Source organism: Pseudochaenichthys georgianus, chromosome 3 (assembly GCF_902827115.2).
Source record: "Pseudochaenichthys georgianus chromosome 3, fPseGeo1.2, whole genome shotgun sequence".
NCBI lineage: Eukaryota > Metazoa > Chordata > Actinopteri > Perciformes > Channichthyidae > Pseudochaenichthys > Pseudochaenichthys georgianus.
In genome coordinates, this window is record NC_047505.1 from 38,522,518 (window position 1) to 38,545,489 (window position 22,972).

Below are 22,972 nucleotides of genomic sequence, written 5' to 3' on the forward strand. Positions count from 1 at the left end.
TACTGATTTACTGTGTTAACATGGATGTCGTTTTTTCCCCAAGTCATTTAGTTCAGAAATCAAGTCGAATGTTTTCTCATACAGAGAATTGATGCAAAGTTAATTGAATGTTTTAATGGGTATACTGATATACCTGTGATATCCCAATTAAAGCAGTCAGGGTATGAATAAAGCTGACAATACACATCACTGGCAGTTCAAAACATTTAATAAAACAGACCAGTGAAGTCAGTTTAGATCAAACAATTGGAGCATTGTTTTTATTTCCAGAGGACAAAGTACCCGCTTTACAATCAGTGCCACAGATGCATAGCTTAATTTGATCATGTTAAGGTGGGGTAGGTCAGATTGAGAAACCGGCTCAAGATACACTTTGTTATATTCCATGGAATGCTCTTAACATCCCGATAGCAATGAATATCCGTTTTGACAACAACAAAAATCCATAAAGAAAATGTCATCTGTGGAAGCCGTAGCACTGTAAAAAGCACGACCAGTCATTTTAGCCGGCCCGGCTAAAATAACTGGATGGCCTACCTGCCTGTCCGCCTTCCATCTGTGCACAAACTTATCTCGTTCCCTCATTGGTCATGTGCACGTTTGTGTGTGTTGGAGGGGCTCTGTAAGGAAGTGGCAGATTTTTTCCGGCTGTGTATTTTCAAATTCTAGGGCACTCGAGCTGGTTTCGCCAAAAATTACCTACCCCACCTTTAAGTGCAGTCATAAATATTTTGAAAAGGACTATTTCCGTTTAGTCTTTTTTGTTCAATGTTCTGACTTTCGAGCAGCCCTATACCTTGTTATAGGTAGCCTACATGTAGTACCCCAACACCATGAAGAACAATAACTAAACTCATTGGTTGGCTTGTTGCATTTAAGACTAAATTGAATTTTGTCAACAGGCCGATGAGCAGCTGCAATACTTGCTGAAAACCAGACTTAAGGCACAAATTCCCGAGCCAGAAGTAAAGCCTACATTTTCATTTCAAGTCCAAACAAACATTGTCCCTCTTCAAATACTTACTGCAAGTCATCCACAAACAAATTAGATATGAATAATTGCCATTAAAGTAATTTTCCCTTTTAAAATCATCTTCCCTGAGAATAATGTGCCATCCGAACTGATGAGTGCAGGTACACTACACATAGTCTCAATCAGGGCTCAGTAGGGGCCATTTGTTATGAAGGACTGGAACATGTGGAAAGCTGGCCCTGGAGCCCACTGAGGAACCATGTGACCTGCACCCTGAAACACAGAACAGCAGTTTGTCACCCATAATGCAACCATCTCCAATGTGAAGCAGGACAAACTAAAACACTGCGGTTACCTTGACTGTCAGGAAAGTGATGTTTCCATACTGTTGGTAGAAACCGGCCACCTGGTTATCATGATGCCACATCTTGTACTCTGTGGTTGCCTGAGGATAGCAATTAGTATTTATTATTAAATTGCATTTTAATTTACAACTTTTTATGTTCGTACTGAAGTTACTCTTGCGAGCTTTACGCAGTTCCCTTTGATAGTTCCTACCTTCAGACCGAGGTCTTCCACAAACCAGTGGTCTCCCAAGAAGTTGCAGGCCATGTCGGTGTCGCCGTTGTAAACGAGAGCCCGCAGGCCCAGAGACAGCAGCTTCACATAGACATCCTTCACTGTTGGGTACAGGTTGGTGTACTGCTCTCCCACCTCATCACTGCAATGAAAAGTGATCATTGCAATGAACATCAATGGGTAGGTGACCTTGTACCAAACGGCACACAGAAAGGACAGCGTCGTAAAAAGCAATAATTATACACGAGTGAACAACAGTTTCTAAAAAGCAACTTGGCTTGTAAACATTTTTTTAAACTACATCTCCAAATAGTTTCAGACAAAGCAAAACATTTGTAGAATACACATGTTTAAAAGGTCCCCTATTATACTGTTTTTCATCAATATATTATAAGTCTCAGATATATACCGTGGTTGGTTTTTGAAAAAGAGTGAATATTTTGTCCTGAAACTTTCAGAATCTCTTTACACGGAGGAGACACATATTTCTGCATAAAAGACATGAAAAAGTAGATTTTGCATAATAGGTGACCTTAGAAAAAGAAAAACAAGGCCATATCCCATTCATTCAGCATACCTGCAGATATCCCAGGGTGGCAGGGTGTCTGGGATGTGTAAAGCTTTCCTCACGGCGCCACTGTTCAGCCAGTTCATCTGAGCCATGCTGTTGATGCAGAGAGGGACTACACCCAGAGACATGATGGACGACACTCCATCTGAAAACTTTGTTAAGAATATATTTTTGTATTATTACTACTAAAAGAAAACTAATTATTTGAAGGACAGGTATATGGGTGGGCAGCTCTCACCTTGTGGGTTTGTGGGCGTTTCCTGATGTTCTTAAACAGCTGACTCATGGTCCTATCGTAGCTTGTGAGGGATCTTCCGCCACCCTCACAATCCAAGTACAGGCTGTACTCATTAAGCCCGCTACCATACACAATTCCAAAGGCCACATTCACCTTAAAGGAAACATGGAAAATGTAAATCTTAATGAGTCATTTAGTAGCACAAGAAATACCCATCTTAATAGTTAGAGATGTGCACAAGTACCATTGTCTTGCAGGTCTCTGAACTGGAGTTGTGGAAGTCACAGTTCCCCTTGTCACAGCAATTTATGTTCAGAGCACGCCACAAACTGCACATAAAACACAGCTTTATGAAATCAACCACACGATGAATTAAAAACTTTTTAAACAGTGGCATGATGTGCTCCGTATATCAGTAACAGAAAAAACACAAAGTTAATTGCTAAAGTTTAACCACAGACAATGGTGAAACATTTCCTTAGAGTCCAATACATGTTACTGATTTCTCAGGCAAAAAAGTAAATAGTTATGGTGTTAAGGTTTATTAAAAGATAATTACTTTGAAGTGAAATTTAAATACTGTTCCTGAAGTGAAATTTAAATACTGTTCCTCCTAATGAACTAACAAAGCTTCTCCTCAGACTAAAGGCATACACTGAAAAGCAGAACAAAATATTGTTTCATTTCAAACCTTTATTTATCCAGGTGTATCCCATTGAGATCATTGATCTCTTTTTCAAGGGAGACCTGCAAAAATTGTAAACTGAAACTAAATAAATGTGGTCGTTCTTTCAACTCTTCTGCTATAGAGCCAGAGATGTTACACAGACTTGACATCCCAGCAGGTGGTGCTATTTTGCAATAAGCAGGTGAGGGTTGCAATAATAAAAAGAGGAAGCCAAAGTGACAAAAGGCAGGTGACAAGTTCCCTTTGGTGGTAGTTTGAGTTCCCCAATCATATTATTTAAAAGATATAGCCATTAAAACTACTGAAATTGATGTCAAAACGTAATACAATTTATATAAAATGTAATTTTTACTAGACAAGTCACATTTAAATCCAACTTGTGAAAATGACTTCTTTCAGTTCTGTTTTAAAACCTCATGTTTGTCCCAAGAGTTAGCGTCATTCCAAAAAAGGTAGGTTCAGCATGTCGTGTGTATTGTCGCTGGATTATACAGGGGAACACACAACGCCGTTTCAGAGGGCATTACTTTTTCTAGTGTCACTTACTCTTCTCCAAAGAGGCCATGGTAGTAACCGAAGTAGATCAAAGATTGGTCATTAAGAGCAAAGCTGCTGAGACCATTTCCCACTGAAAAGCCCTGAGAGCCAAAATATGATAGAAATGTATTTTAAATTACAAACATGTTTCAGTGCAAAATTATTTTTCAGAATACCATAAAATAAAAATCTCTACGATCATGAAACTGCATTTTAGTGGTTGATATTCCTGCTAAGCAAAACATCAGATGCTTAAGAAACATTTATATCAGTGATGATAAAAGTACTCGGATGTATACCTAGAGTAAAGCATAGCAATGTGACAAGGTAAAACAAAACAAACTAAGAGAAAGGAGTTACCTTTTAAAAAAGGAAATGTATATACTGTACAGTGGAGCAAAAAAGTATTTAGTCAGCCACCAATTGTGCAAGTGCTGCCACTTAAAAAGATGAGAGGCCTGTAATTTTCATCCTAGGTACACTTCAACTATGAGAGACAAAATGAGAAAAAAAAATGTATTTGCAAATTATGGTGGAAACTAAGTATTTCGTTAATAACAAAAGTTCATCTCAATACTTTGTTATATACCCTTTGTTGGCAATGACAGAGGTCAAACGTTTTCTGTAAGTCTTCACAAGGTTTTCACACACTGTTGCTGGTATTTTGGCCCATTCCTCCACGCAGATCTCCTCTAGAGCAGTGATGTTTTGGGGCTGTCGCTGGGCAACACGGACTTTCAACTCCCTCCAAAGATTTTCTATGGGGTTGAGATCTGGAGACTGGCTAGGCCACTCCAGGATCTTGAAATGCTTCTTACGAAGCCACTCCTTCGTTGCCCGGGTGGTGTGTTTGGGATCATTGTCATGCTGAAAGACCCAGCCACGTTTCATCATCAATGCCCTTGCTGATGGAAGGAGGTTGTCACTCAAAATCTCACGATACATGGCCCCATTAATTCTTTACTTTACACGGATCAGTCGTCCTGGTCCCTTTGCAGAAAAACAGCCCCAAAGCATGATGTTTCCACCCCCATGTTTCACAGTAGGTATGGTGTTCTTTGGATGAAACTCAGCATTCTTTCTCCTCCAAACACGTCTAGTTGAGTTTTTACCAAAAAGTTCTATTTTGGTTTCATCTGACCATATGACATTCTCCCAATCCTCTTCTGGATCATCTAAATGCCCTCTAGCAAACTTCAGATGGGCCTGGACATGTACTGGCTTAAGCAGGGGGGCACGTCTGGCACTGCAGGATTTGAGTCCCTGGCGGCGTAGTGTGTTACTGATGGTAGCCTTTGTTACTTTGGTCCCAGCTCTCTGCAGGTCATTGACTCGGTCCCCCCCGTGTGGTTCTGGGATTTTTGCTCACCGTTCTTGTGATCATTTTGACCCCACGGGGTGAGATCTTGCGTGGAGCCCCAGATCGAGGGAGATTATCAGTGGTCTTGTATGTCTTCCATTTTCTAATAATTGCTCCCACAGTTGATTTCTTCACACCAAGCTGCTTACCTATTGCAGATTCAGTCTTCCCAGCCTGGTGCAGGTCTACAATTTTGTTTCTGGTGTCCTTTGACAGCTCTTTGGTCTTGGCCATAGTGGAGTTTGGAGTGTGACTGTTTGAGGTTGTGGACAGGTTTTTTGCCCCACTGTACACTTCAATTAATATACATGTCTTACTAGCAGTGGTTAGCATGAAGCATCTCACCTTGAAGTTGATCTTGGCCGCTCCAGTAGCCACACGCAGGCTAAGAGTCGGTGCATAAATGCCACCGTAACTTTCCCCAAAGATGAAGAACTCGTTTTTAGTGAAATTGGGAAACTTGGAGAAGAAACTCTGCAAGGCTCTGTAATTATCGTCAGAGACCTAGAAAAACAACAAATTAAAAATAATTAATAAAGGCCATTTCAAAGATTCCCTTCAGTTTTTAAGATATGCCAGTCAGTCACTGAACTCACCTGATCATCATCAGTTGCATACTTCTTGTCATCAGAGTAGGAATATCCCACTCCTGCAGGAGACTCAATGTACAGCACATTGGCAATCTTGTTCCAGCTGGATGGGTTCTCATACAGCGTGGCTCCATTATCAGTGACCTGAAGGGAAGTCAAACATGTCAATATGGCACTTCGCTTAACTGGCAACACTTTTAAGAATAGCTATCCCTTAAATTCCCACTATCAGCCTGGTTTGGCTGCATTACAGTCAATGTATGTCATTTTCTGAAGTTAACATAATGTCTTAGCTGTTCATCATCTCCACAATGCTGATGATCATGATCAGAACCTCATTGAGCAATAGTTTGTGAAAAGGCTAGTAATCAACCCTTCAATGTCTTCTATCAAATATTTAGCCATCTTTGAGCAATATTCTCCATATTAGTAAGCCCAACTCTCAGCTTCTGCCTTTAGAGCATTAGGTACTAAGTCTGCTGTGAAAAGAAAAACATTTAGCTGTAGCCATAACAAAAGTCATAAACGGTAAGGATCCTCTTTTTAACCTGGAAGTTGCACTCACCATAAAGTAACTGGTACTGCTTTTTTAAAAGTACACCTTGAGTTTTTTTGGAAAATGTGTTTAATGGTTCCTGATTTATCATTGCTTTTACACATACAAGCCAAATATAAATGTCTGCCTTTTGTAAGAAACATGTACACAAGATCGATAATTTATCCAATATACATGTAGATTTGTGCATATAGTGGCATGCTCACATGAAAGGGTCCATTCTCTGACAGGAATCCTTCCAGTGAGCTGCAGCCTGGGCCTCCATTCAGCCAGAGCACCAGGGGGTCTTTGACGGGGTCCCTCTGAGAAGTCACAAACCTGCAGAGGACCAGCAGGAAAAGCTTAAAAACTGCACACACTGAAAGGTCACATACCATCACACATGCTGCTAAACCGAGGAGGAGCAGGGTCTTAGCCTGCTGTTTCTCACCAATAGTGCAGAAACACGCCGGGTCGTGCCTGGAGGTACCCCGACCACTGGAGATAGTTGGGTTTGAACTTCATCCCCGGCAGTTGGGTCACCTCATCGGGAGGGTACTGAGCCCGGGAGCCGAGCTGAAACACGGCCAGCAAACACACCAACAAAGCGCAGGACGACATAACTGATCACCACTTACTTCTAAGACAAAACTAAACAACAAAGACGAGTTTCTTTGTAGCAGTGACTTCCTCCACCGTCTTCATCAGCGGCTGCTCTGTGTGAAGTTACAGGAGGACAAACCGGAATGTCATATGACTGCTGCAGTACGTCACGTGATCAGCGCCTGACTCTACGCGGAAGTACTCAACAACACAAGAGAAACAGGTGTGTTTTGTGAAGCAGGTTTATCGAGTTATCTCATCAGATTGTTATTAAGGCATGTGTGCAAAAAGCTATGTTAAGCATCTGTTGCAGACGTGCATTGGACCTCCCAGAACAACTTTGACATTTGATATCAAATTCATATTCACACTTACATATCTGTGCTTATGTTTGATATTTACCTTGTTATGATTTATTAAATAGGCTACATGATTGATTTGGGCTACTTACCTATTGAGATAAAGCGATTTTTTTATTTACTGTTATTTCTGTAACTTTTGCAAACTCTAAAAATGGCCCAAATTAATTAATACTGAATGGATATACGTGAACTGTATGATTATGTACAGTATGTGCACCTATACATGTATATATATGGTGTATATATTGGAGTCATTCTACCAGAAACGTATATTTCCACATCTAAATATACTGAAGAAAAATTCTTTATTTCTTTTGATTTCAATAACAGGTCATATGGAGAACATGTTAAACTGTTAGGAACACATATTGTCCCATCTCGGCATGTTTTTATTATTGAATACAATCCATTTTTAAATGAGTTTCACCCTTAAGATGTCAGGCCCTGTCACAGACAAATGTGAGTACGGTAGAATGGTTTCCTAATATATTTTTTTAATACAAATAACATTTTCCCATTGATCACATGTCCCTGATTGTATCTAAAATGTTTTTTTAATCCTTTTAAGAATTCTTAGCTACCTATCAGTTAACTGTAGTGGACGGTAAGGAAAGAATAATCACCAGGTAGTCATATTGTTGTAAAGAAAATACTTTTACACCAATTCTTTTTCTAAACAGCTGATGTGGATATGACCCCCCACCTCCAAGCTCACAATTGTAGAGGTTATTTCACTTAAAAAATAAATAAATAGTCAATTTCTGTATTATAATTTCCTGTGTGACAGGACTGACCCTCGTGACAGGGTTGACAGCTTGTGACAGGACTGACTTAATAGATTGAATTGATTAAAAAAATGTATGTTTATATTTTTTAAATCTTGTTTTGGTAAGTTTTCCTTTTTAAAATTATTATCATGATTCAATATTAGACTGATGTGGCAATAATCATTTAAGGACACACAATAAGATTCGTAGTATTGATAACTGCTCGAAGCATTGTTTTAACACATTTATTACAACATAACATTGGTAATCTACAATTCATTTCATTTAATAATTGATTAATTGTCAGCTTAAAAAATGTTTTTCAATTAAGTAATTTAACAGTTCAATACAATTTTTCATTTCGTTTTTGAAAGCGAACACAACCAAAACACACTGCATGCATGTCATTATTTCAATTGGAGCTAATGACAAGTACGAGGAAACATTTTTTCATCTTCTATTTTGCCAATTTGGCCCAAACTTATTTTTTTATCTCATGATGACAGCTGGTCACAGGCTGAGGCGGTTGAATGAAACAAATTACATCCTCAAATAGGTACCAGATCATGTCTTCTCTTGCAGGACAAAATAACCTGTTTACTCCAGCGCTGTGCATGCATTTCACCTGCACTTGAACCTCATCAATGGCAGTAATGATGCCAGGATAGAAGTCACTGTCATATTTTATTACACACCACTTTTTTATAACTTCTGGACCCCATGTTATCTCTTCTATTGCTGGTGTGGTCGTTGGTTTGTTGAAGCTGAATGCCTTTGTGTTATAGCATGTGCAATGGTAAATCTTGTCTACAGTGGACATACAGCTCACATCCCGGTACAACATCTGTCCAGGAGAGGTTGTGAGAATCTGGTGTATTCTCATTGTTGAGGGGACTTGGGGGATGCTTTCTGGCATGTTCTGTATTGCCTTGTCAATGGACTATTCAGTTAAATAGAACAGTGTAATAGTGTGTTTACCAAGGCTTCAAACAGACCCATTGCATTGTTAATGTCACAGCCATGGCTCACCAAACGGTCTGCACTCCTTTTCAAAACCCCTCCCACACCGTCCGGTGCCCCTTTGCCATGGCTGGCCTCAAAGAAATTCCATGTCCCAGCTTGGAATCCTTTTTTGTGGAGTAGGGAGGTAATGAGGTAAAAGTTCCCCTTCTGGCGGTACTGTGTACAAGGTCCGTCGCTGAGAAAATGGACCACTGTGACAGCTGGGAAGACATCCCTAATGTAGGACAAAATAGGGCTTAGATGTTCCCATATGGCTGGGGGACCCTTCAGTCGTGATGATGAGATGGTACTGAAGCACAAGGGCTCATCATTTGATCCTACATATAAAACTCCAGTGTGCAGTGTCGCTTGCTCCGAGATGCAACAAAATGCACTGCCTGGATCTCTGATGCATATGTACATGTATAATTCTCAGAGAAGTCAACATGTATGATACATTCGTTCTCTGACATATTCCTCTTCAGTTCTCTGCAATATTTGTACTGTTGTCGGATGTTGAATGTATGGCGTTTACATTTCACAAGCATGGTTGTGAAGAGGTTGATGAGGTCATTGAGTGTCATCTCGACCATTTTCTTTACGGTCTTCTTGAATGTTGTTTGAATATTGTTCTTGTCTTGTCCTTTAGTGTCCTCTGTGACCCACTGCATACATGCCACCCTGGCGCAAGCCTCATATACCCCGATAAATGGGAAGTCTTTCTCTTTGCAGTCCACACAGTCATTGTACATACACTTCTTACTAGTTTTGTCACAACAGATCTGTGCCATCAATGTCTCTAGTTCAGGGGTGTTGAGCAACTTCAGACTGCAAAGCTTTTCCGCTACAAAGCTTAAGTTCTCATGCAGTTTGCACAAGCATGTTTCCCTATCTGAAAGTGATGGGTGCACAACCCAGTAGGGCCTAAGTCTGCAAAACAGAGAATAGGAAACTGATTTCCTTGAGTTCTCTGCCAAGTACTTCTTGTGCAGGTTGTGCAAGGTGTCCATGAGCAATCTTTGTTGCATCTTGACCTTGGCATGTGTTAAAGTCTGCTTTTTTCCTGTTGTTATACGGCTCACATCATCTCTTGTGTAAAAGGCTCTTATTTTGTTTTTATATTCTTCTTCCATGCGGACACATTTCTTCCTTGCGAAAGAGTATGGATTACCTCCTACTGTTTTCCATCGCCTTTGGGTAAAACCAAAGGTACTTTGGGCATATTTCTGCAACCTGTATTTTTTGACAATCCCCCCTGTCATCAGGTTGATGATTAGTCTTTTTTCCTGACTATTACCAGCTTGTTCAATATGACTTTGTAGATCTTCAATCAATGCGTCATGGAACAGGGTTTTCCTTGCATTTGGACTGCTTCTTGGCCTCGGATATCTAGCTTTTGTTGCTGGAGACCCTGACCTCATTAACACTCGTTGGAACCTTTTTTTATATATCTCTTTTTCCTTTTTTTCTGCTGCTAAGGCGTTATTTAGCGCTCTGATTTTTATCTGCAGCTTCTTCCTCTCTTTCTTGGAATGCTTTCGCCCCTTTTTCTTTTGCCTGTAACACATTGAACATACAGTTACATTCCCTTTAACAGTCATTCAAACATAAATTAAAAGGTCATGTTTAGTTTACTTGATATTAAATTGTATATTACCATGTTATCACACTGATATTTTTAGACTGTATAATAAAGTTGTAAAATGAAGGTAGTCTTTTCTAACCTTGAAAGCCCTGTCCCTGGCTCTGGTTCTGGAACTGTGGCTTTTCTCTTGAGCCTAGATCGTTGTTGTTGCTTTCGCCATCACTTACGCCTGTGTCTTTGCTCTCTCTTACTCAACTCGTCAATAGTTTTCCTACTTTCTTTTTTCTGACTCCATTTCTCCTTCTCTCTCTGAAGATGTCTTTCCTTTCTATCAGGTTCTGCATTTCTGCGCGCCCGACACTGCCTCTGTCTTTCAGCTGCACTGACTGGAGCCATTAAACTGCAATTTCCATGAATTAAAACAAATTACTGCCATTGTTACTTAAAGATAATAACCCCCATTACAATATTAACAGGTATTTAAAGGTCCCCTATTATACTGTTTTTCATTAATATATATTAGAGTTCTCAGATATACAAAATATGTCTCTGAAGTGTTTGGCTGTTTTGTGACAGTGCCTGACGTGACAGGTCAGGGCCTGACGTGACAGGGCCTGACCGTCGGCCATTTTAACTGCCATTACTCAGCATTTCAACATGTTAGCTTAAAAATAGTTAGCTTCCTAGCAAGGGATTTTAGTGAACTTTAATACATTTTTTAAAAACAAAAACAATATAATCCTTTTCTGGGATATTTGAACGTGACAACACATGACCCTTTAGCTTGTCCACGTAAAAAAAAGGTGTAAAAACAAGATTAAAATATTAAAATTCAAGGACAGAATTTACCCACTTCAAGGACAGCTCCTCCTCAGTCAGATGATGTAACTCCTTCACAATCATGTTCTTAAAGGTGTATTACCGATATAATATATCACAATTTTTAAGGAGTATTTTATGAAGCGTGACAGGATTGACCAAAAACATGGGGACTGTTGTAAAACACAATTTTTTGTTCAAATGTAAGCATTATTCAATGTTTTCAATGAACTGTGGTAAAAGATAACAAGTTAAATGTGTTATTAATGACGTTTGTTTTTTAAATAAAAGTTGTTAGTTCATTAAGAAATGTAAACCCCTCGCTCCAATTTGGCTGGGGACAGGCCATTTTTAAGAACTTCTATTTTTCAAAAGTGTTTTTCAATAAATTAAAACACACCTGAAACCCTAATGAATCACAGACCTATGTACAAACAACTCACAAAACACCTATCTCATCAGTTTTAAGATATGTTATGGATTATAATTTGTATTCACTGTAACAATCCCAGGACAGATAATATACGTTTCTGGTAGAATGTCCCATTGAGTGTTTTTGATAAAAAATAAATATATTTTTCATTAAATGCCTGGTTTTGGTAACATCTGCAATTGTGAAAGTAGCTTGACTCAATTAGAAAATGAAGTTATGTACAGTATGGTATAGATAGATTCTTAGATTGTATTTATTTACACAATAAAATAAAGCAGCAGAAAAACTAAAAAAGATAGGCTGGGTTAGATTTGTTTTAAACCCGAGAAGCCTACTCCCCTCAATCCATCAACAACAGTGAACACACAACAACATTGTTTAATCTAAATCTAAAAAAGGTTACATAAATAGAGAAAAAGTCTCATTATCGGATTTGATTTAAATATTTATATAAATACAATTTCATTTCATTTTGGTCAGGCGAACATTGGGGCTTTTATTGTGAAGGCACGCCAGGTATATATCCCTCCGCCCCCTCTGCTAGTACCGGGAAAAAAAATACGCGCCCAACTCCACAACAGTGGGTTTGTCGGTGTTCACTATCAGTAAAGGTCGGACATTATCATTTACATTAGCTTCAGATTGGATTTAAACAGAGTGTAACTGTACCTCCCTGGTATGTTTGAATCTTAAGTTAATGCCCATCGGTTGTCGTCCTCCACACGTTAGCCCAGTTGCGTCGGCAGCAGCAGCAGCAGCTGCTCTGTGGACCCCCGTTACCGCTGATTCAGAAACAGCCAAGGTAAAACTGTTTAACTGTCCTAACTTTCAAGTTAAGCGCTGATATCATGTAGAGACTATAATATATGTTTGAATGCAGGTGTTAGCGCTACTTCGAATAACTTAATAATTTATACAACAAATTAAAAACTTAGGGTTTACAGTAAAAAAAAAGAACACAAACCCTAATTTAGTGTTTCCGGTGAAACCCTTTCATAATACATCTGCGCCAGAGATAAATTAACCGTGTTGAAAGTGAAGGCGAAAAGGGTTTTTCTTCACCAAATGTTTTGCAAATAATTAAGTTGAATCCTTATATAACTGCACATTATTGCTCATACAGGAAACCCTGATAAGATTTCATTTCGATCCCAAAATAGTATCCAGTTGTGTGAAGTGGGCTGATTTGTGATTGTTGTTTGTGATTTGCTTTTCTCTCCCGTTCAGCAGAATGGATCCTCAGGGAAGCCCACCAAGTCCAGACCATGGTCCCGATGTAGAGACAGCAACACCCGAGATAATCCCTACATACAAGAGGAGTCTGAGGAGCCTTCATATGCTCGCTGTAAAGTTTGTCAGATTGTTACAAGAAGCTAAGGGCGGTGAACTGGACCTCAAAGATGTAAGTGAACAGCGTCGGTACAAACAAACATCCATTATTTGATAACTTAATGGAATGACTGTTAAGTTGGTCTTACCTACAGAACACTTAAAACAATATATCTTACATCCATGTTTGTAATTGATCACAATGTGCACTGGGAAACCAGGCTTTTTTGCAATTATATTATGTGATGCTTTGTCTGAAATGTGTAACTGTAAAGATTTCATTGTTTCTGTCTAGGATTATCACGCGTAAATAAAATTGGAACAAAATACATTTTTGAACGAGGCAACGTGTGTAGTTGTTTTTTCCTAAAGCTATCTTAAAAACACTTGTCGTTTCCAAAATAAGGCTTTTCAAATGTATACAGAACAATAGGTCAACTAATAATGCAACATTAAGATAATCTACAAACAAAGGGTCAATTAGCTTTATTTGTGTTCTTTCAGGCTATCAGAGTCCTGGCTGTCGGTCAAAAAAGGCGAATCTACGACATCACAAATGTGCTGGAGGGTGTTGGTCTAATTGTGAAAATCTCCAAGAGCACTGTGAAGTGGAAGTAAGTCTTTAGCTCTAAATTGTGTGCATGCTTTTGGATCTTCTGTAGATAAATAGTGTGGGGCAAAATATGTGACAATAAATAAAACATTTGCTTTTTTCTCAAATAGGGGTACCATTACAGGACAACGTGAAGAAGTGTTTAGCAACAAGCTATTCAAGTTGAAGTCCGAGGTGGAGGATTTGGAGATGATGGAATCCATGTTGGACCAGCAGAAGCAGTGGGTGGAACAGAGCGCCAGGAACACGAGAGACGACTGCAGCGAATATCCTTTTGACAAAGAAATTGCAAATGTATGTCATATAGGAAATGTTAGATTACTTCTGTTTTAACAAAAAAAGAGATGTCTGACAGCCATTTTAGCAGATATAATATTGAATTTTAATTTAAACCTTGACTCAAATCAACTTTGACCTATGTGAATCATGAAGATCTCTGCAACTGCTTCAGTGGTAAGTTACAGGTACTTTTTTTGTTTGCATATTTGTCTTCCATCAATAAGCTAAACAAAAGGGCAGTCCTTGTCCTGCTTTTTGAAGAATATATCTGCGGCACATTTCTTCCTCTCTATCTGCGTTACACTGATAGATCCATCTGTGTGAACCCTTAAGAGATGAAACGTTACAAGTATATTCAAACCTTCTAAATGTAAATGTCCACTTAAACATGTTAACATTGGTGACTTTTGAGAATATTTTTGGATAGTCCTAGATTAATCCAGGATAAAAACTAAAACAGTAAAAGAGCAATATTTTTTTTATCAGGGTATGTTAACGGTGGGGTAGGTAAGTTTGAGAAACCGGCTCGAGATCGCTAGAATTTGAAAATACACAACTGGAGAAAATCTGCCACTTCCTTATAGAGCCCCTCCTCCAACACACACGAACGCGCACATGACCAATGAGGGCACGAGATAAGTTTGTGCCCCGATGGAAGGCTGACAGGCAGGTAGGCCATGTTAAGAGCATTCCATGGAATATAACAAAAAGTGTATCTCGAGTCGGTTTCTGAAACTTACCTACCCCACCTTTAATAATAATAATAATACATTTTATTTCTATAGCGCTTTTCTTGAACCCAAAGGTGCTTTATGTGCAGCTCAGAATCAGTTGATGTTTTTGCAATTTAGTGTATTTACTAGTTGGACTGATATTAAAACTCAAATTTATTTTTATTTTTATTTTTAATATATAAAGACCAGACAAAATTGTCATTCGAAAGGATGTTCATCCTCTTCTGTCCTCAGGTAATACTCTTTTGGCAGTACGAGCACCAATGGGAACACAGCTAGATGTTCCCATTCCCAAAGCTGTAAGTGCTGCATTACTGGATCCTTCTGTAGATTCTTCTCTTTGGCTTTCTTAAATGTACATGGAACAATTGGGTATTTGCCTACTTTTCATTCTTCAGGTCCAGAACAGCCCAGCAAAGTACCAGATTCATCTGAAGAGCATCAATGGGCCGATAGAAGTCGTACTTCTCAACAAACTCTCTGTCAGCTCTGCTCCTGTCGTACTGCCAGTCCCGCCGTCTGAAGACATTTTACAGAGAGCAAAATCAGTAATGTCCACTTCAGGCGATACAGGAAGCAGTATCAAACCGCGTCAGGCTTCAGCTAATAAAAAATTAAGCAGGGCAGCCACAGAGAAGATCCGACACCTTATGTCATCGTCATGTTTAAACACTCAGCCAAACCGAACTGGTGCATCTCAATGTGAGTATTTTATTTGGTACAATTTCCAATGCTGCAACACGTTTTTATCCATATAGATTTATCTTCAGGTCATTTAGTGGTTTGTTCTATATCATTTTATAACATTTTGAAAATCACCTTCAGTTTCTCAAAGTGCGTATTAGAGGGCTGAAAAATCTACAAAACCATTTCTGTAGTGCGTTTTTTGTAAAAATGGAAACTTTAAATTACATTCATGCTTGAACTCTGCCAGATAGCTCTTCAATCAAATGTTTTAAAAGTGCATTTAATATGAAGTTAAGGACTTTATTTATTCATAACAATCATCAGGCTAAGACTGGACCAACCTACTGCTGGTACACTAAGAGTTAAGACTTTTGGTATCGTTCTCCTTATCTGAAGTTATCTGATAATGCAGCAGCAAAGCTCTTCCTTTTTTGGACAGATGCAAACCATTTATCTTTTTATACATTAAAGTGGTTGCTGGTTCTGCGGTTTCTTTCTCTGTGATGATTATCGATTATTTCTTGGACAAAAATAAATCATTCATGCATGTTTCTTTCAGTGCCGCTTTCAGGCTTTCACATTCATGTTTTTTTAAAATCTTTTATTCAGTGCAAGATTTATCAAAAGAACTGCGGGACCTAATAAACCCAACCAAAGGTGGGTTCCTTGATGTATTTCTTTGTAAAAAAAAAAATGTGTGTTTATATTCTTATGTAAGTGTATTTGACATAAGAATGTATAAACTAAGTATGTCTTCCCGCATTTTATAGAAGTAATAGGCGCAGATCTGATCAGAGAGCTTATGGCCTCAGAAGGTTAGTGCACTTTATTTTCTGACTTCATATATATATAATAGTGATATCCATCACGTATTGATATTTGTATTAATCACATTTGCCTCTGCGCTTCAGCTTTTTCCCCGCTGCTCTCTCCGCCCCCACCTGGAAGCGAATGTGCTTACAATCTGGATCAGAGGGAAGGCCTCTGTGATGCCTTTGACGTCCCCATGCTCAATGTTTGACCATGAACTCCTGTGTTAAGGACTCCCCAAGTAAACATTATACTTTGAAAATGTACATAGTTTTCTGTTTTTAAATTGTTATTTACAAATAAAAACATATTATTTTGAATATTGTCTCCAATTCATTTGCTTTATTAACAACGTTATCCAACACAAATTGAAATTAGTATTCCTCCTCTGGGAATCATTAAAGTCGGAACAGAATCGCACGGCAATCCATCCAGATATTGCTGAGAAATTCGCTTTGACCATCACAACAGCAATGTTGCTAGAATGGCTAAAATACTTCAGTATGTCTAGAATTGTTTAATTGATAGGTGCTGTATAAAGAAACTGAGACAGTCGAGAATTCCTTGCACAGAGTCGTGAATCAGGTAACTACTGAATGCCCATTGGCAAACTATTGATAAGAATTACTACACCTACTAGAGAAGCTAGTCAATGCCATCAGAAAAAGTGATAGAATATGGAGTAATTGTATTATCCAGGAAGAAAGTGTCATGCAATAAGCAAAGATTCAAATGCAGGTGCAATGGCATTCATTCACCAATTGATAATCCATCAAGTGTAGAACTCTCTTGATTTTACATACAGTGCACTTATTTCTGCAGTTTTGCTGCCACAATTTATGTGAATAAAATAATTTTGTTCAGCTCTTGTAAGTAAATTATGGCACATTTCAACTCATTTTAGGGTAATTTCATGTATTTATGATTTTATATTTCCATTGGAAGATGGGTCAAAAAGTTGGACTCAAATCAAGCACTCCAGTCTCACCAGCTGAGTTTTTTTGTTGATTGCTGTCCAGGGGTGGAACAAGTGTAAGAATACAACACATGTTACTCTAGTAAAAGTACAAAAGTATTTGCATCAAAATATACATAAAGTAGCTACCAAAAGTAAAAGTAGTTATTATGCAGAATGGTCCATTTCAGTTTAATATAAATTACATGTTTTGATTCTAATTATTGATGTATTAAAGTGTTATCAAAGCTGGTAAAGGTTAATTACTTTGTACGCTGCAGGGTAGCTTGCGGATTTTACTCCATGTTACTAAAGTCTTATCTTAGTGTTTGTAAGGGAAACTTCTGAAGCAATGGAGAGTCAGGTATGGAAGCAAACAAGAGACAGAAGTATTTGAATTTGATCAGACACCGAATTTATAGCATTGAAAATAATTACTTTGAAAATCATGTATCTGAATGTTTTTTGCTCCGAATTTACCTATGTGAAATAAAAATGTTGAAATTCAGATCACAAAAATTCAAGTGCAAAAAATTCGACGTCAAATATTTCGGTGTTTAAAATTCGATGTAAAAAAATTCGGTGTATAAAATTCGACGTCAAAAATTGCGATGCAGCATCATCCGGGCTACTCAGACAGGATAAGCAATCGAGCCCGAATGCAATCAACCCGACTTCTGAGGGACAGTGCTGTGAAGCTCAATGCTGCAAACTGTAGGCGATGGATGCATATGGGAGCAATTCTCGTAGACCCTATGTTAAAATGCCCAACTTAACATCAGAAAATGAACATGTTTCTAGCCTGGATCCACAAAAACATATTCTGTATATAGTTAGATTCCCCCTTCATGACAACAGGGCTGCTTCTCCTGGCTCCTCTGTCTCACTGCTAGCTCCGTTAGCTCCATTGGCTCCGTGATGCTACAGCGGCTCAGCTCATGAGGAGAACACTACTTGAACTCGGCCGTGTTTGTTGTGTTGGCTCCTGGTGGACTATTCGTCATGCAAATATAGGATTTATCTGCGGTTAAAATAGACCGACCGTGAATGCAGTTTCTTGGGTAAGTCAACCCTGCATAAGTACATAAAGTACTTATGTTATGTTACTGGTGTTTTTATTAAGCTAACGTTAATGAATGTTTAGAGTTGGGTTAGCATTTGAGCAATCGTAGCTCCATCTGTGCTAACGATGCTATGCGTAGCATCCAAGAGTGTATAACATTAAGTGGGATGCTACTGTATACCAAAAGGCTTCTGTGCGAGGTTGCTAAAATAAGGTCATCCTTGTACGTTAGATAGTTAGGTTACTGTATGCATTGTTAAGGTTCGTTTAAATTCGCTATGCTCTACTATAGCATACAATAGACTAGCTAACGTCAACGTATTGTTGAAGAGAGGCTTAGTGTATATTACATCAACCTCACAATGAAATGTGTGTATCTTTAAAATATGAGCGTCACATTTCAAGATGGTCCAGAAATAACGCTCCCTTAGATATTGTAATATGGTTTGTTGAACTGGAGTTATTTATTGCAGCTAACCGCCTATCCGACGAACGACACAAACATTGTTGTTTTTAATATTATTATTACCAATGCCTAATTGTATTATCCTCACACTTGAGAAACAGCCTTATCGTGGCTGTAGAACAGAACATGTAACTTAAGGACGATGAATAGCGTAGTCAATGCTTTAGTGACAAGGAAATGATTTGTTTAAATATTAGACATGACGTTATGTGTGACTTCAGTGAAAATTAAGCTTATCCATTGCATTTGTTCAATAGGTTTGTGTCTTACCCTTACGTGTGTGATGCATATGAATATGGCATATGAAAACAAATTAATTTGACTGACTTATTAAAAACTCATCCAAAGTAACAGTAAAATAAAAAGGACCTACACAATAATACTCAATCAAACTGATCCAGTATAAGGACTGTGATATCCTTCAATTTCTTAAGTATAACATAAGATTATGACCTGTTTTTAAAAGAAGATAAAAAGTTGTTTGCATGTAAAGAAGTCTGTAAGCCATGCATGTAACTTTACATCTGTTTGTTCAAAGTGTCCTTAAGGTGATCCAGACAGGCTGGACCAGAGGAGGAGAGACAGATCTGGACTCCTAGCAGCAGAGAACTTCAGCACGGATTCCAAGGTACACCTTTTTCATACTTTACAAAGAATGCATAAAGTAATGACTCTAATACACTGATACACATGCCATTAAACATGACTGAATACTAGATCACCTACACATCAGTGATGTTGAGTGTACTTTCTTAGCTAAAGGTTACATTTTACCAAGCAACATCACTTTTTTGTTCAACTTTCACATTTCAATGTATTTAAGGCAAAATTATTGAACATAGTGAGAGCTGCGACCCTTTGTCTTTCAGTGAGACAACCGGACAGAGCAAGCTTCTACAGTTGCACTACGTTTTGATAACAGTTCTATATTATTTTAATAATACATTTATTTCAATGTTGATGAATTTAGAACGGTTTATTCATAATCTGATTATTTTTGTAGTACACTGTTGGATTTAAAAAACACATTAAAATAAAAAAATCATTATATTTATAGCCCCTGAACAAACAAACAAACACACCTCTTTCTTAAATAACACACTTGCTCTGCAATAATATGTTTTTTGATATTTCTGTTAGGAGATGCCTGAGAGACAGGACTGCTTCACCATGTTCTCTTTCTCTGAGGGTCCAGAAGAACATCCAAGAGGGAAAGGAGAAGCTGATGTGATGAGATTTAAGAGCAGTACAGGACATTCACTAAGAGACACTTAGGCCCTTTCTCATTTCACTAATTACCCTCCTCGAGACTTAGTCCCACCCACAGGAGATGCGAGCGGAGGAGCCAAGGAGGGGAACCGAGGAGAGAGGAGGAGAACCGAGGAGAGAGGAGGGGAAGCAGCAGGCGGTTAGAGAAAGGAGAACTCGGTCATTTTAAAGAGACGTCCATTAATGATGACAGGAGGCACAGCAGTCCTCTGTCTGATGGACAGATGTGTTCATGACCACTTCTATATTTACTTTGATTCATTCACAGTGCGGTGTAATGAGACAATAACAGGCTACAGATGCGGACATATACACACACATATATATGTATATATTTATATAAATATATACAATTTCAGAATCAAACGGAGCACTCTCATAATAACGTAACACTATCAGAGACTGGATATACCCAAATAAATGGTGCCAATCTTCAGTCAGATGTGAATGTGTAACTTAACATTTTCAGTAAGAATAACGGACAAAAGGAGTGCAAATACAATTTATTGAAATGTGAACTAAAAGTTATCAAGCATGAACCATCACAATTTTTTTTAAATACAAATGAAATAATATACATAAATTACACTAAATGTTAATCTGTTAATTGATTAAGTAAACACATTTTGTCAAATAAAGTGACCGGCTAGGCCTGTGCAGGTGGTAACAGCTATGCCCAGCATGGGCTAAGTTCTGTAGGTGCAGCTGGTGCAGGTCCTCCTCCCTCAGGCCTGGGGCCTGTACTACGAAGCCGGTTCAACCTAACCTGAATATGTTTGAGTTAGCCGGTTGGCCTAATCCAAAACATACGCGCTCTCGCTAAACGGTACTACGACGCGGGTTATCAAGTGAATCGCTCAAGCCAGCCGTGTCCTATCTAGTTAGGTGCGCGTTCACATGAAAGGGGTGGGATCTGGAGCATTCGACCAATCACAAACATGGAGAAGCGTACTGACAGCGCAGCGTCATACTTCCTGAATGAAAAGTCAACTATAATATTAGACATCCATGACTTAAACACTTTATCTAGGATCAAAGCCACATAGCTGCACCTGCAAGGTGAATACAGCTGGTAACAGAACAAGTGTTTGAATGCGTACATTAACAGGTTTATGATATCACTGCCCCGTCTAAGACACGATCTGACTTTAATTACATTTGTCTCGAGTGTTTCCTCAACTTAATGTTACTCTGATCCGGGTACTGATGTTGTGGCAGATATTTAAGTAAGCTTTGTTAACGCTAATGTTATAATAGTCAGATTGTTCTGAAGATGGAGGTGATATTCTATTCATGTTCACGTTCACACAGTCGGTGATTTTTGCCGGCCGTCTTTCCTGCATCGGCAGCTTTTCTGTATTTCCTTTCTCCTGTAATATGACTTGATCGCTTTAAACTCTGCACACTGAGCTCTGATTGGTCAGCAGGCAGTGCTTTCACTGAGTTGAGCTCTTAGCCTGCAACCTCACCTGGTCCCGACCAGGTTAGCCGCTACGCATAAGTTACCATGAAGATCTAGCCTGCTAAAAAGAGAACCAGCTTCGTAGGACCGGAAACCCAGAGTTTTCCCTGAATTTAGCCGCTAAGAGAAAATCCTGCTTCGTGGTATACCCCCCTGGTCCTCCTCGCAGGGAAAGACCCTCAGCCCTCTCTGGCCAAACCAACAGACAAGACGTTCATAAAGCTGAGGTCTCCCCCAAAGTCTCTAATCATCCATCCTGTGAATATGAGGGGAACAAATAGTGTAATAGATGCTTTGGACAATAAGAAATATAAAGTTAACTGTTGAGTTGCTCCGTTTTTTTAGATTGACAGGGTTTAATAATACAAACAAAAGGAGAGGCACCGTAAAATAAAGATTGGTCTTTCAATAAATTGTGTTGATTTTGTCTTTTGAATTGTTTGTCTAAAGTCAAGTACAGAACTGTTACTTATAGTTTGAATGATACAGTCTGGTTATAATGTTTGGAGGAGGCATCACAGGTAAGAGCACCATTTGTTGTGTTGCATCCACAACAAATCAGATGTGTGTGTATTTATTTATCTACTATTTCTTGAATCATTACTGTCAGTCCAAAACAAGAGATTTTGTTTTAGTAACATTTTTTTTAAAACATTCTTTTTTCCACTACACTATCTTGAATACTTTAGTTTTTACATCACTACATTTATCTAACAGCTTTAACATTGTAAAGGTGTCACTTCGGACTCTGGGTAATTATGACAGCATGTCCTACTATTTTGAGAGTTTGAACAAACCAGACCTTCATCTATTAATGTAGAAAATAGTCAGCACATTAAACCATTATGAAAGTAATCATTAGTTAGCTCATTGTTCGAAATGAGCTCCAACTACAACAGTTAAGTCAACTCGTGCATCGGTAATAACAATACAACAAATTATATAATAGTATAACTTGTGTCGACTTTAACAACACTTTCCTAATTATACTAGCATACTTTTACTAAAGTAACATTAACATGTTTAAATGCAGGGCTTTTGCAAGATAGTATTTCGTATAATGTAGTGTCTACTTGACTTATCTAACCGAAGTGATCGTTACGTTACTTTGCAAACCGTCACCCCCCCCCCCCACACACACACACACACACACACACACACACAAAAGGACACGGTAACGTTGTGATTCACTTCAATTAATGATAACTACGGAGCTTGCTAACAGCAAGGCACAAGGCTACTTCACTCATTTAGCTAGTTAATGTAAGATACAAATGCTGTCGAGCCCTCACTGCTTGGAAAATAAAGAGCACTAAACTGACTACTTACCCGAGCGGCGAGCCCCACTGTTCTCCGTCATTTTTCTCCCAGGTTGTGATCACATGACTGACAAAGCCGTGCTCTGATAGGCCAGAAGTCGGTTTGATTTCATTAGGGCTCGATTGGTTTTCCTGTCTGAGTAGCCCGGATGATGCTGCATCGCAATTTTGGACATCGAATTTTATACACCGAATTTTTTTCACTTGAATTTTTGGGATCTGAATTTGAACATTCTAATTTTTTTCACTTGAATTTTTACATTTTTATTTCACATAGATAAATTCGGAGCAAAAACATTCAGATACATGATTTTCAAAGTAATTATTTTCAATGCTATAAATTC

The 22,972-nt window shown here is 38.5% G+C and overlaps 2 protein-coding genes and 1 long non-coding RNA gene across 6 annotated transcripts; 1 reads left to right on the top strand and 2 right to left on the bottom strand.

Annotated features, from left to right (window-relative positions):
* Positions 1–190: 190 nt before the first annotated feature.
* Positions 191–6,796, bottom strand: LOC117468269 (lysosomal protective protein). Its single transcript, XM_034112296.2, has 11 exons — positions 6,523–6,796; positions 6,299–6,410; positions 5,543–5,680; positions 5,292–5,450; positions 3,596–3,687; positions 2,606–2,690; positions 2,362–2,514; positions 2,130–2,275; positions 1,532–1,694; positions 1,329–1,418; positions 191–1,246 (listed from the first exon to the last, which is right to left on the bottom strand). Exons 1-11 carry the CDS (start codon positions 6,690–6,692, stop codon positions 1,163–1,165), a joined length of 1,392 nt encoding a protein of 463 aa, XP_033968187.1. The 5' UTR covers positions 6,693–6,796; the 3' UTR covers positions 191–1,162.
* A 21-nt stretch (positions 6,797–6,817) lies between these two features.
* On the top strand, positions 6,818–16,414 carry LOC117468291 (transcription factor E2F5-like). Of its 4 annotated transcripts, none has more exons than XM_034112328.2 (10): positions 6,818–6,897; positions 12,870–13,044; positions 13,476–13,585; positions 13,695–13,850; positions 13,994–14,037; positions 14,832–14,896; positions 14,996–15,299; positions 15,894–15,941; positions 16,055–16,099; positions 16,196–16,414. In XM_034112328.2, the coding sequence occupies exons 1-10, from the start codon at positions 6,818–6,820 to the stop codon at positions 16,303–16,305; spliced, it is 1,137 nt and encodes a 378-aa protein (XP_033968219.1). In that variant the 3' UTR covers positions 16,306–16,414. The 4 variants fall into 4 exon arrangements, with proteins under 4 accessions (XP_033968219.1, XP_071063087.1, XP_071063089.1 ...); XM_071206986.1 differs by having other exon boundaries at positions 12,873–13,044; XM_071206988.1 differs by lacking the exon at positions 6,818–6,897 and adding an exon at positions 11,901–12,444.
* On the bottom strand, positions 13,443–22,742 carry LOC139435928 (uncharacterized). The gene is made up of 3 exons (XR_011645131.1): positions 22,639–22,742; positions 14,982–15,116; positions 13,443–13,855 (listed from the first exon to the last, which is right to left on the bottom strand). It is a non-coding gene; the product is annotated as an uncharacterized lncRNA (long non-coding RNA).
* Positions 22,743–22,972: the final 230 nt, after the last annotated feature.

Coding starts and splice junctions, on each gene's coding strand:
- LOC117468269 (XM_034112296.2), bottom strand. CDS start 6,692: ATGTCGTCCTGCGCTTTGTTGGTGTGTTTGCTGGCCGTGTTTCAGCTC. Junction 2,691..3,595: donor CATGGCCTCTTTGGAGAAGA/GTAAGTGACACT, acceptor TTTTATGTGCAG/TTTGTGGCGTGCTCTGAACA. Junction 1,695..2,129: donor CCACCCTGGGATATCTGCAG/GTATGCTGAATG, acceptor TTTTCATTGCAG/TGATGAGGTGGGAGAGCAGT.
- LOC117468291 (XM_034112328.2), top strand. CDS start 6,818: ATGTCATATGACTGCTGCAGTACGTCACGTGATCAGCGCCTGACTCTA. Junction 13,586..13,694: donor AAGAGCACTGTGAAGTGGAA/GTAAGTCTTTAG, acceptor TTTCTCAAATAG/GGGTACCATTACAGGACAAC. Junction 14,897..14,995: donor ATGTTCCCATTCCCAAAGCT/GTAAGTGCTGCA, acceptor TTCATTCTTCAG/GTCCAGAACAGCCCAGCAAA.